The 13,446-nt window shown below is 31.9% G+C and overlaps 1 protein-coding gene across 1 annotated transcript; it reads right to left on the bottom strand.

Moving 5' to 3' along the window:
* Window positions 1-679: 679 nt before the first annotated feature.
* On the bottom strand, window positions 680-10,973 carry LOC142609589 (glutamate receptor 2.9-like). The gene is made up of 5 exons (XM_075781209.1): window positions 10,501-10,973; window positions 3,446-4,761; window positions 2,817-3,129; window positions 1,928-2,340; window positions 680-1,335 (listed from the first exon to the last, which is right to left on the bottom strand). Exons 1-5 carry the CDS (start codon window positions 10,778-10,780, stop codon window positions 769-771), a joined length of 2,889 nt encoding a protein of 962 aa, XP_075637324.1. The 5' UTR covers window positions 10,781-10,973; the 3' UTR covers window positions 680-768.
* Between the last annotated feature and the right edge of the window lie 2,473 nt (window positions 10,974-13,446).

Raw genomic sequence — 13,446 nt, 5'->3', positions numbered from 1 at the left:
GCATCCACCGATTTGAAGATCCAACTTTTATAATATACTAGTATGTATTTCTATGCACATGCACGGGTACAAATCACGTTCATGCAATTGCTTTAGCATTATCCATAAAAAAAAGAGGGGGTGTCCACTTAGTACAACCATTTCATGTAAAACATATTTTTATTTTATATTTATATGATATGATTTAGACTAGGGTTCATGTAATATTAATTTTATTGTGAATATTTTGATAATAGTAAGTCAATAACTAAATGACATTCTGATATGGTTTTAAAATTTGCATATAGTGTGCCAAAGGTCTTATAATTTTACATGGAAGAAATTTGTGTTTAGATTGATTCTAGTCCAAAAATTATATAATTTTTTTTTATAGAGAAACAAATTATATAAATTTATGTTGATTCTCAACAAAAAAAAAAAAAAAAAAAAAAAAAAAAACCTTATATAAATTTATGTTACTTTTAGTTAATAGCAACTCATTGAGGGTGTAAATTAAAACAATTTAGGAAGTTCGTAGTTTTTTTTTTAATATTTATAGGTTAATTTTGAACCACCCTAAATTATATAGGGAATTATGTAATTTACCTATCATTATGTAATAAATGATAGTCACTTGGTGAAAGAAGAATGCAGTCACTTCCTATAGAGAGAAATAACCATTCGATGCAATCATGACTGATAAGACTAAACTTCTATTTTTGGGTAATAAATGATTAAACAAACTTAGGGGAATGAGATTATCTTAAACATTAGGGTAGAAAACCATGTCTATGATGAATTGTGTACATCCTGCATAGATGCATCTCCATGCCTTGAGCTTGAAGAAAGACTTTTGTTGTCATCGTGTATAACCACATCATTTGCTCCTTCAATGGAATTCCTTGAGTGGCTCTGCATCTCATCAATACTAGGTCTAGGTGAAGGGTCAAAAACGTTAGGATTGACTACAGCATGTACCCTTGATTCTTCTCTTTTGAAGTCATGTAAAGAGAGATCTTTTTGGTCAAAATGTTTTGCCAATTCAACTAATTTGGACCAAAAGGAGTTGCCAATACTATTGTTGTCATCTGAAACTGGCCAGTGGGAGTAAACGAAGTTAGACACGTAAATCAAGAGTGAAACCATAGAAGTGATTCCTGTGATGAGGAAGAGGCCCCCGAAGCTGTCCACGCCAAGACTATGACTATGTGAAGAGATTGTGGTGCTCTGATCTTCACAAGCAGTTTTACTTGAAAAGTACTTCTTCTCAATAGCTTCAATTTTATCTTTATCTTGAGTGACATTAAAAATTGCCTTCGAAATGTAAGGGACTAAAGGAGATCGTTGTTGGAAAGCCTGAAGAAACATTTTAGGAAATTATAGCATTTTGTAAATAAAAATAAATAGAACAGTCGGTCATAAGAATTACTATATGAATTACATATTTATTAAACATAAGAATTAGTTATGAAGCATGATGCGAATGACCAAGAATAGATAATAAAGAGCATTACTGAAGAAATAGTTGGTGTTATCACATTCTTAAAATTAAAAGAAAACTCATGTGGGTTTTCTTTTAATTAAATTGCACTTTTGATCTGAAAAGTTTTGGTCCTTTTTGTTTTAATTTTGAGAATTTTCATTTTGGTCCACCAAGTTTGATTCAATTTTCATTCAATTTCATGTTTGTGACTAATTTAGCCATCAAGAGAGAAAAACCAAAAGAACCAACATTGTTTTGTTCGCACTTAATGGCCATGTCATTCATAAAGATGTACCAAAAGATCATTTTGAAAACATAATCAAAATGAACATTTTAAAAAATGAAATCAAAATAAAAACCCCCCCAAATTTTAAGAGTTAAAAGCAAACTTTAACCCCTAATTTTTTTTGGGGGGGGGGGGGGGGGTTGTGGAGGTGGTGTGGGGAGGAGTGGAGAGAGACTCACAAAGCCAAATCCACCATCGATTTTGTGGATGGGTCCGACCATGGTATACTTAGAGCAATACTTTGCAATGAACAACTTCAAATAGGGAATTTCATCAAAAATGGCTGCAACCCCACCATAGTGGGTTCCATTTGACAGTGCTTCGTCGTACTCCTCAGGGGTTTCATACGGCTTCAACTTGGACTCATGGAAACCTAATTGATTTATAAGAAACACCTTGATAGAGGAATCCTTTTGATATCCAACAAAATAACCATTCTTTTTAATCTCCTTAACATCAACAAATGTAGGCTGCAATCTTTGTATTGTCAACATTGAGGTTAAGCTTGCCGTATAACTTTGAGTAAGGATGAGTACCACAAAAATCCATATGATTAGCACAAATCTTGACCAATTATTTACGACTTTCTCCCCTGTAGGCACCAGTAAAGTATTATTAATACACATATGCATAATGAATATCCATGTTTTGCGTTGAAACTAACTACAAAGAGAGAATAAAATCTTGGAAAAAATGCACACAATTTTTTGTGGTTTTCCCATCAAACACAGAAAGCCCTATTTATGAGTGTAACACTTAAGTCTATGTGGTATTTTTATTTTTATTATTTTTATTTTATTTCATTATATGTGTAACACTTAAGCCTAATTTATTTTAATCCCCTTGAAGTTTTTGAGTGTACCAAAAGAAACCCATAAAGTTTTTGAGTGCAACTCAAAACCATCATTTAGTATTATTTTATGTGAAAATGAATTTCTAAATATGGACATGTGGAGTTAAGTGTTACATTCGAAATTTTAGGGGCTTTCTTTGTTTTGCGAAGAAGCCACATGGAGGGTTTTATATACTTTTCCCTAAAGTCTTTCTATTGGGTTGAAGAAAATTTACTATGAGCAAAGGCGAGTGTTGAGAAGGAGAACCAGAAAATCAAGCCAAGTTGTTCCTTTGGAGAGCCTCTAAACTCAGAGTTTACACGGTGTTCAAGAACCCATACTACCAAACCTGTAAAAATGAATGTTGCACCAGTTGTTAACCATAAATTCAAGCTTAGTGGCTTTAAGAAAATCCACAAGTTTTTGCTTTCATCATCTTTCACCAAAACCACCATTGATAATCCTGATTCTGTATAAGGCAAAGTGAAATCTACATATACGGAGCGATGAGGCATAATTGTTATGTCTCCAACAACTGCGTCATACTTCTGCATTGAGAGAGAGATAGTTACCAACTTATGGACTTTGAAAAAGTTAAATGAAGTAACTAACTAACACAACTTAAAAGTAAATAAAACTCTTATGTCTTATGTTGAGTGTTTTACATTATACTCCATCAATCGTAATATAGCACGCATCATTTTGCTTTCTTTATAAAGTAACCAAAATTTAAAATGGAAAAAATTATATACATATTACATATTACAATTGGTGAAGTATAAAATAGAACACCCAGTGTGCTAAGATTTTTATTTACCTATATTCAAGAAAAAAATCATATAAAAAGAAAAGAAAAAACCCCACATGAGTTTTAATTTGGTAAAGTAGTTCATCGTATGTCCCATTACTCTGCCTATGTTTATTTGTGTAGGGAATAAACTCATGAGGAAGGGGGAATGGTAATGCATCTAGTACAGCATGGAACACATCAATGGCAAACCCTGATATGCTAGGCTTATCACCAGTAGGAGAATTCCAATCCACTTTCAAGAATTCTTGAAAACATTTTTTCACTGGAATTCCAATTCTTAACTTCATAGGTTGGTCTATTGTGTATCCTGGCCAGATCAGTGGTTTAAGTCTCTTCTTTGAAGTTGAGTATACCTCTTCACCAGTATCATTCAAATCTTTTGAAAATCCTCTCTCTTGAGTCCAATATCCAATAATAATCTCAGTTTTTTCTATTATATTGAACAATTCAAAGGCTGAAGGCTCCAACTCTCCCTTAACCAAATTGAAATTCCCACTAAGGCCTTGAAATTTAGTAGTTAGAATTGTGTTGCGAAGCCTTGTACCCATTTCAAAAATGCCTAAGGCTCCAAGATCAACATTACTGTCACTAGCATTTTTCTTCAAGAAGCTAGAATGCACTATGCCAATCTTCTCCACCGCCATAGCCAATGCCCAAACCGTATCATATGCGCATAATCCAAATAGGTTTAAGCTAGTAGTACTCTTTGTTTTTGTTTTGATTGAGGTTAAATTTCTCTTCCATTTTCTTTCAAAATCTTTAAGTTGTTTTGATGGAAATAAGTATGGCCTTATTCCCAATACGCCTTGCATCGAGTCCATGACCTTTGAGCCCATAGGATCTAGCAAAGATGATAATCCTTGTGTGATGATCCATGCATATCCTTCGCTCATCATTTCTGCATTCTTTGCAAGTACAAAGAGCTTGGAGCCAAGTGAAGCAGTCATGTGCACAAGAAATATTCTTGTATGATTTGCCTTTAACTTGTTAAGCTCTTCACTGATTTCAGCATTATTAGAAGATGGAGGAATGACACTTCTGTAAGGTACCCGAGTGCCAATCTCTTGTAACGCGTCCATTAAATATGGAATTAAACCATTGCCATACTCTGTGTCTTCATAGATAAGGACAATTTCCCACCAACCAAAGGCTTTAACAATGTCTGCTATGGCTTTAACCTGTGCGGACTCATCTTGAGTTGTTCGTATGAAAAATGGGTTTTGGGATGGAGAAAGAAAGGGACTTGTGGCTGAAAAGGAAATTATGGGAACCTGAGATTTGCGGCCAAGTTCTATGACAAACCTTGCTTGTGCTGACCTTTGAGGTCCTATAATAGCCTGTACTTCTTCATTCTTTATTAAATCCAATGCTGAAAACATTTCAACAGTGAAATGTTAGATTTAGAAAATGGAAAATTAACTGGCAACGTTCAATAACGAGGACAACAAAAACAATTACAACAACATACTTATTATTTGAAAGATTTTCATAAGATGATGGAAAATGTTTGTTAGAATATAAGCCCAATAGATCCAAGAGTACACTATACTACCTATGTGGTACATACTTTGTGCTTCATACTACAGTACTTGTAACTTTTGTCTTTGTATGCGCAGATATAAAGGTAATCTTTGTACAGTTTTACAAAATCCATTATGCAAAATTCAATCTTTTCAATTTTACATGTTGGAGCACCAACATGCCAAGAATTGATTGTGAAATGGTGAACACGTTAAATCAAATAGTATAGTTAATATATCTCTAACAGGGTCAGCAGGATGTGACTAATTTGGAAGCATAATCAGAATGATTGATTGCTCAAAAGAGCCGTACTATTCCTTCACTTGTTTGTTTTTTTGGCGCTTGTCAAACTTACAATATAATAAAGACTAGGATCTGCAGCAATTCTAAAATTCCTAGTGCAAGAGAATGTTTCGCTTGACAAGATCCTAATATTAAACATTTTCTAATTATGTAACATTTATTACGTTTTTTTATTATAATAAATTATACTTTTGACCTCAATATTTGGGGGGTATTTTTTGGTCCCTTTAAGTTTGAGATTTTTCATATAATCTATCAAGTTTGATTCTGCTTTCAAAATGGTCATTCAATCCATGTCCATGACTAATCTTACCAAGAAACGATGTTTTTTTGGTGGTACTTAATGATCAAATAAGTCATAAGTCACAAAGATTGATTAAAATTTCCAAAAAGTTTAAGTTATCAGGAGAGAATGAATTTGATCATTTAATAATAACTAGCAAAGGGTCCACGTGATGTGTGGATAATACTTTAAATTGTCATATGAAATATTATATAAAATTTTCAAAATAGGTTAAAGTATCAACAGGAAGCAATATCGCAAAAACATAAATAGGTTTACATTGAATTAAAGTAATGTGAAATTAAGGAATAAAGATTTTTTTTTTTTTTAATCTCAAGAGGATAAAGAAATAAATTATGTCATAGAAATCAGTTGAAGTAATGAATTCATCATGAAAAGTGAAATTTTAAAATTGTGCACACATGTTCATCACAATTTTTCACATAAAGCAAAGAGCAATTAAAGGATTAAAGAACAATGTAGGAATATTGTAATTTAAATTATGATAAAATCATTCTAATCCATTCCATATTACTAATATTTATTATATGGTATAATTGTGCCACTTGACAAAATTTCATGGTCTTCAGATTTTTACCTTCTTATTTAAAAAACATAACCAAATAAACTATATATATATATATATAATTAGTGCACAATACAAACCTATAAATAATTAATATTTGCATTTAACTCATGGACACATTTAATGAACTAATATTTTGACATAAATGTAACCCTTGTTAAGGTGGAAGCCTAAATGAAGAATATACCACTTGGCAAAATAGGTATCTGCTTTTATATGTGTGTGTGTGTGTGTGTGTGTGTGTGTGTGTGTGGGGGGGGGGGGGGGGGGGGTTTAAAAGTCGCAGTAAGGAGTGCTAATTTCGCGGCCCACAGCCCATGGGCCCGAGGAAGAGGGTTGCTCGGGCAAATGAAGGGGTATGTCAGAAATACTTTAAGGCATACTAAGTAGAAACTAAAAGTTGAAAGAAGATTTTCCAGTTTGGGATAGCTTGTAGCCCCTTCATTAAATGCCCTGCGCCTGGCCTCCTGGCCGCATTAAATGGTAGGCAACAGCTTCATTAGCTGCATTGATGAGGAAGTGACATGAACAGTGCAAGACCGAGGATGAAGTTTAAAAGTCGCAGTAAGGAGTGCTAATTCCACGGCCCACGGCCCATAGGCCTGAGGAAGAGGGTTGATCGGACGGATGAAGGGGTATGTCAAAAATACTTTGAGGCGTACTAAGTAGAAACTAAAAGTTGAAAGAAGATTTTCCAGTTTGGGATAGCTTGTAGCCTCTGCATTAAATGCCCTGTGCCTGGTATCCTGGCCGCATTATATGGAAAGCAACAGTTTTATTAGCTACATTGATAAGGAAGTGACCTGAACAGTGCAAACCACAGCTAAGCAGACTCCTTCTACTACCTTCTTCAAACAAAAAATGTGACAAGTGCCAAGAGATCAGATTGGTTAGGTGAGAAATTAATGGTTGAGATCCAAGGAGGAGAGGAGTATCTATATACAAGAAAGAGGGACTGCGTAGGGGGGACACGCAAAAATCGAGAAAATTATCAAAATGAAAAAGAAGAGAGAAAACAGGAAGAACGTTGTGAGAAGAGAGTAATGAATAGTACTATGTTATTGCAGCATAAACTTCCTCGGGAAGGCTTGAAGGGAGTGATTGACTCACTTAATCTAAGTACTTTGCCTTCTTCTTTCTTGTCCGACTCTTAAAATTGGCCACTTCTTTGTTGTGTTGTTCCATCTCTACAAATTCTTTGTTTTGGGCCTTGAATGAACTCAGTCAGCCACTGTTCCAAGTGAGCTATGGGCCTCTAGTTTTTTTTTCTTGTCCTTACAATATATATATATATATATATATATATACATACACACGCTTCAATGACCAAACCGTCAACATTAGCCACTAGACTTGCGGCTGGACCAACGACCACTAGATGGCACCCAGGGGGGGGGGGGGGGGGGGGGACCCAGTATACAGAATATATTTTCAGGTTTAAAAAATTTTTACAGTAAAACAAACATGATAAATTGATGAAAATATTTTTCGTAAAATATTTTACAACAAAACAAATGAAGCATTAATAACGTGGAGGAGCAAATTTTATTGGGGCTTTATTTGAGAGTGAGATCCATTAGTTAGTATAAGGACTAGGGTTTGCAGTAATTTTATGAAGTTGCTAATGGAAAAGAGAATAATGATTATTTTCGTTTAAATTGAATCCATTCCATGATACAATTAAATTTTATAATTTTAGAAGAGTAAAGACTACCACGTAACTTAAGTATGTACACACACTACACAGTACACTATAGATCCAAAAGATAGAATCTTAACAATGAAATTGACAAGATAAGGATTTGAAACGAAAATGGATTTTATTCCTGGAAAATATCCAAACCTTAAAAATCTTCTTACGAGAAGCTTTGTAGGCAACACTATCCTAGTGTACATAACACTTGCTTTTTAAATGAACTAGCCGATATCCCGCGCGATACGCGGTGCATTTTAATAAATTTTGTAAGAAATTATTTATAACCCATTGATTTCATGCATACTATTATTGTTAGTCACACTTAATCTATAAGGTTTTCTACTAAAACTAAATACATTGGGGGGGAAATTCCTCTAATTCATGCAACTAAGAAATGTTACCAGATCATAGTGAAATTGTCACCTACAAACCTGTTGGTTCCTACGTGTCTTTCTTGTATTATTTATATTTTATATATAAATTAGCTATAAAAACTTCTACAATTTCATGATACAACAATAGAAAAAATAATGTCATAGTGATGCAATAATATCACAATTTAACCTCCAACTTTTAATTGAACTAAAAGTAGCCAAAAATAGATCATCACTAGGTATACGCATCATACAGAAAACCAAAAATATAAATTGGCACATAATAAGAAAAAATAAGTCTAAATAAATTACAATGCTACATAAGTAAAACCGTATACATAAAATGTAAAAAAAAATATTTAAGACGAACGTAATATTTTAAAAATTAACATACCTCTCCGAAAGTAAAACAAAGATATTATGAGAAAATTATGGAAGTTTAATTTTTAAGTCCAATGGAAATAGAGATTTATACTATACAAATGTGGAGACAAATAATATTTGCCCAATTCATTGAATTCGACTCTTGCAGTTCTACATTGAAGTTAGTCTTATGAAAAAAATTGAAAAGTTTTTTTGATTCCTAAATTTCCCATGACTTTTTAGATTTATCTATATCAATTCAAAGCATGTAAAGTTATTAATGTATACAAATTTTTTGAATTTTATTCCTACATTTTCCATAATTTTTTAAATCCACCTGTATCAATTCAAAGCATGTAAAGTTATAAATGTATACATATTCTTTGAATTTTATTAGTAATACATTGAAATAAATGCATTTGCCATCAATAAATATATATATATATATATATATATATATATATATATGTATATCTAAGCAGAGACCGTATGTAGGAAAGCATGAGGTTCTGCCAAGTGGCACATTGTATGACATCCTTCTCATTTAGGCTTCCACCTCATCTAAATTTAGCATTTATGTTAACTTATTAAGTAATGACAAATGTATTTATTTCAATATATTCAAAGAATTTGTATACATTTATAAATGTAGGAATAAAATTCAAAGAATTTGTGTACATTTAAAACTTTACATCCTTTGAATTTATAGGGATGGATCTAAAAAGCCATGGGAAATGTAGGAATCAAAAAAACTTTTCAATTTTCTACATAAGACTAACTTCAATGCAAAATTGCAAGAGTTGAATTCAATGAATAGGGCAAATATTATTTTTCTCCACATCAATCAATCAATCAATCATCAATATAAATATATATATATATATATATATATATATATATATATATCAAAGAATTTGTACACATTTATAAATGTAGGAATAAAATTCAAAGAATTTGTATACATTTAAAACTTTACATCCTTTGAATTGATAGGGATGGATCTAAAAAGTCATGGGAAATGTAGGAATCAAAAAAACTTTTCAATTTTCTACATAAAACTAACTTCAATGTAAAATTACAAGAGTTGAATTCAATGAATAGGGCAAATATTATTTTTCTCCACATCAATTAATCAATCAATCATCAATATATAAATATATATATATATATATATATATATATATATATATATAAAAGCAAGAACCTCATGTGGGAAAGCGCAACATTCTGCCAAGTGACACATTGTATGACATTCTTTTCATTTAGGCATTCACCTTATCTAAAATTAGCATTTATGTCAAACTATTAAGTAATGAAAAATGCATTTATTTCAATGTATTAATAAAATTCAAAAAATTTGAATACATTTATAACTTTACATACTTTGAATTGATATGGATGGATTTAAAAAGTCATGAAAAATGTAGGAATAAAATTCAAAGATTGAAGTTAGTCTTATGCTGAAAATTGAAAAGTTTTTTGATTCCTACCTTACCCATGATATCTATTCGTATCAATTCAAAGCATGTAAAGTTATAAATGTATACAAATTCTTTGAATTTTATTCCTACATTTCCCATGACTTGTTAAATCCATCCATATAAATTCAAAGCATATAAAGTTATAAATATATACAAATTCTTAAAATTTTATTAATATATTGAAATAAATTCATTTGCCATTACTTAATAGGTTGACATAAATGATAAATTTAGATGAGGTGAAAGCCTAAATGAAAAGGATGTCATACAATATGCCACTTGGCAAAACGTTATGTTTTTACACTTGAGGTCTCTGCTTTTATATATATATTGATTATTGTCAAGATTTTTGGGGTAAAAAAAGACACATTTCCATAGGTATTTCATCATGTGGAGCGATATATGCACAACTTATCATGTTTTCATTTGTGTGTGAGAGCTAGCTTGTGCTTATATTATATAGTGTGCATATGTGTGAAACATTTAGTTTTATGATCGTACCTGCAGATGCTACAGCAATTACATCATTCCCAGAATCCTTTGTGAGGAGAGACAATCTTGTGCTATAGTTATGATTCACAGCATAGAAGTCTGAGAGCGCCATGGACATGTACCTCTCTGCCACTCTTCCAACCGGGGACTTCAAATCAAGAACTACTCCAACTGGTATCAACCCATTTGCCATCATCAAAGGATCATAACCGCAAAGGCTGAGACTGAGCAAAAGAAAGGATAGGAATTTAGAAAGGAGGGGCTTCTGGTTTGTCATTGTCATGGACATTGTCAAGCTAACCTTTGCTAATTGCTAGATGATTTGTTAGAATGGCTTGAATTGCCAACAAATCATTAAATGCATTAGCCAACAAACCATTAGGAAGTATTTCATGCGTGAAGAAATGCAAGAAGTTGCATTTAATGTTGCAATGACTCATGGCCGAATATATTGACTTCTATGATAGAAGTCTTGCATTGTTCTCTTCTGTTGGAACACTTGACATGCCATGCTTCAACTTTATGGCCGAAATGTATGACTCATTGGCATTCATGAATTATCAAGGAGCTACACCTGAGCAAACCAAATTGTGCTAGCCGAAATGTGTGACTCCATTGGCAATAAATGCTAGCCATTTTTGTTGACTTGATAAGTTTCATGATGGTGATATTTTGGCTAAAGTGTAGCTATAAATAAAGGTGGAGTAAATGAGTTCAGAGAGCATGAAAGCTACGGATTGCATAGGAAGTTAGTGTCTTGCAATTTGTATTTATACAATAGTGTGTTCTCTATTTATTTGTGAGAGAATTAAGGGTGTATTTGAGGTTTGGGTTGTGAGAAAATGTCTTCAAGCTATTATTGTAATTTTCACAGTTATAATGAAATTTATTCTGTCGCCTTCCGTGGACATAGGCATATTACCAAATCACGTAAATTCCTTGTATTATATTTTCTCTTTCTCTCCTTTTAACCTTGTGTAAACAAATTATTTCACCCAATTTTCACAACAGAGGGGACTACACTTTAACTTATAGATAGTGGCAGAGCTAGAAATTTAGGTCAGAGGGGGCAAGATTAGAAGACAAGATTAAAAATAAAAAAATGAATCTAAAAAAAATTTATCAATATTAATAACAAAAGAAATAAACAACTATATGCTAATGTAATTACCATATAGAATCTAACATAAAATCATGGTTTTAAAAACCAGTACGGTAAAAGAATCGAAAAAGAGACTGGTTACCAGTTTTTTGGTTAAACTGGTGGTCAAACCGATAACATCATAAATAATATAATTAATTTTTTTAAATAATAAAAGTTAAAAAAAATATTTTAAGTTTTTTTAACTAAGAATATTCAAATTAAACATATATATATAATTTTTAAAAATAACGTGAGTTTAGTTTTCGTGTATTAAATTTAGGAATAAAAATAACAAAACCTAACAGTAATAGTTTTAATTTTCCAATGATATTTTTTTAACAAATCTAGTGGAGCACTTGTGGCAATAATATAATGACTTGTAAAATCATCTAATATTAATATGAAGTGTCTTGTTCCCAACATTTGTACAATACTTTCACAACAAATCATTTGTGGTAAGTTGTTATTGATTTTAATTTGAACACACCACTTCAATTATTTTTATTCACTAGTATTAGCTAGTAACTACCCTGCACTTAAGATTTTTTGTAAAAATATTGTGAAAATATTGTGGTAGTATTTTTTAATTTTAATTTCTTATTTTTTATTTTATTTTTCCCTTATCTCTTTTTTCTTCATCCACACATTTCTTTATTATTTTTTTCTCTTTTTTTCTCCTTCACACATATTATTTCCCTTCTCTTTGATCTCTATCTTCACTTTTGATCTCTTTTCTTTTTTTCTATCTTTTTTTCTCCTAAGAAATAGCACCTAAATATTGTACATAAGTCTTGCTCTAATATTAATACCTATTTCACATTAAATGCATTGAAGTTTTGACTTTTTTTTTTTGCTAACCAAATTAATATAATAAAAATAAACTTTTATTTTTGAGAAGCAATAAAAAAAACTTTTTAAAGATAAGAAATAACAAAAGAAGGAAATAAAGAAGCTTGTATTTTCATTTTTTCTCTTCAAATGTTATTGATATCATTGTTGCTGATTGCAAGAATGGGATTAAACGCATTCATTTGCTTAAAATCTAACACTAAGCATCTACGTTAGTATAGCTAAAAAATTTAGCATTTAACACTTCAAAAAGTTATTTTATCTATTTTAACACACAATTTCACAATATATCCTGCATCACTGCTGTAAAGTTGTTAGTTGCAACTATTTTGTATTAGCTTTAATTCTGTGTCAAATTTGATTGTAATTTTGTTCAATCATGTTTACCCTGTATTTTATGTGGGTTTTCATTATATGGGTTATGTGTGTAAGAGAGTGTGAAGACTCAATCTTGCATTGAGAATGAGTGGTTTTCACGGGTATCTCGCAAGTATACTTCCCACAAAGTAAGCCACGTAAAGAGCGCATGACTAGAATGCAAAGAGTCATGACAATCTAGTGACTGTTGGTTTTCGCAAGTAGCTCGCAGGTATGGTCTTCCCGCGAGATACTTGCGAAACATTCTGTTTTGCTATTTTGGCTTATCTACTTTAACATGTCTTCACCCACACTATATATACCCACATTACCCACATATTGTAAGGAGTGCTTTTTAGAGAGAAAACCCTAGCATACACACTTGAAAGTTAGAGATTGTATACCCACAATCATCTACACAATCTTTTATGGTTTTCCTCATACTCCTACCTCTCCATATCCATATCCATATCCATATCCTTAAGAGGTCAATAGCTCAAACACTTACCACGCCTAATCTGAGTGTTAAGTGAGGTTTTGGTACTACTGGGAAGTATTGGAAGAAGCCAAGCTTTGGCAGCTGTAATCGGGCGCATTGGGAGATC

Source organism: Castanea sativa, chromosome 1, assembly GCF_040712315.1.
Source record: "Castanea sativa cultivar Marrone di Chiusa Pesio chromosome 1, ASM4071231v1".
Taxonomy (NCBI): domain Eukaryota; kingdom Viridiplantae; phylum Streptophyta; class Magnoliopsida; order Fagales; family Fagaceae; genus Castanea; species Castanea sativa.
Note: the sequence above shows the minus strand (reverse complement) of the source record. Positions and strands in the feature narration are given on the sequence as shown.

What these genes read in the sequence shown, in the direction of transcription:
- LOC142609589 (XM_075781209.1), bottom strand. Translation starts at nt 10,780, where the DNA reads ATGTCCATGACAATGACAAACCAGAAGCCCCTCCTTTCTAAATTCCTA. An exon ending in AATTGCTGTAGCATCTGCAG is followed by an intron (nt 4,762 to 10,500) that starts GTACGATCATAA and finishes AAATGTTTTCAG; the next exon opens with CATTGGATTTAATAAAGAAT. An exon ending in TCGATGGTGGATTTGGCTTT is followed by an intron (nt 1,336 to 1,927) that starts GTGAGTCTCTCT and finishes ATGTTTCTTCAG; the next exon opens with GCTTTCCAACAACGATCTCC.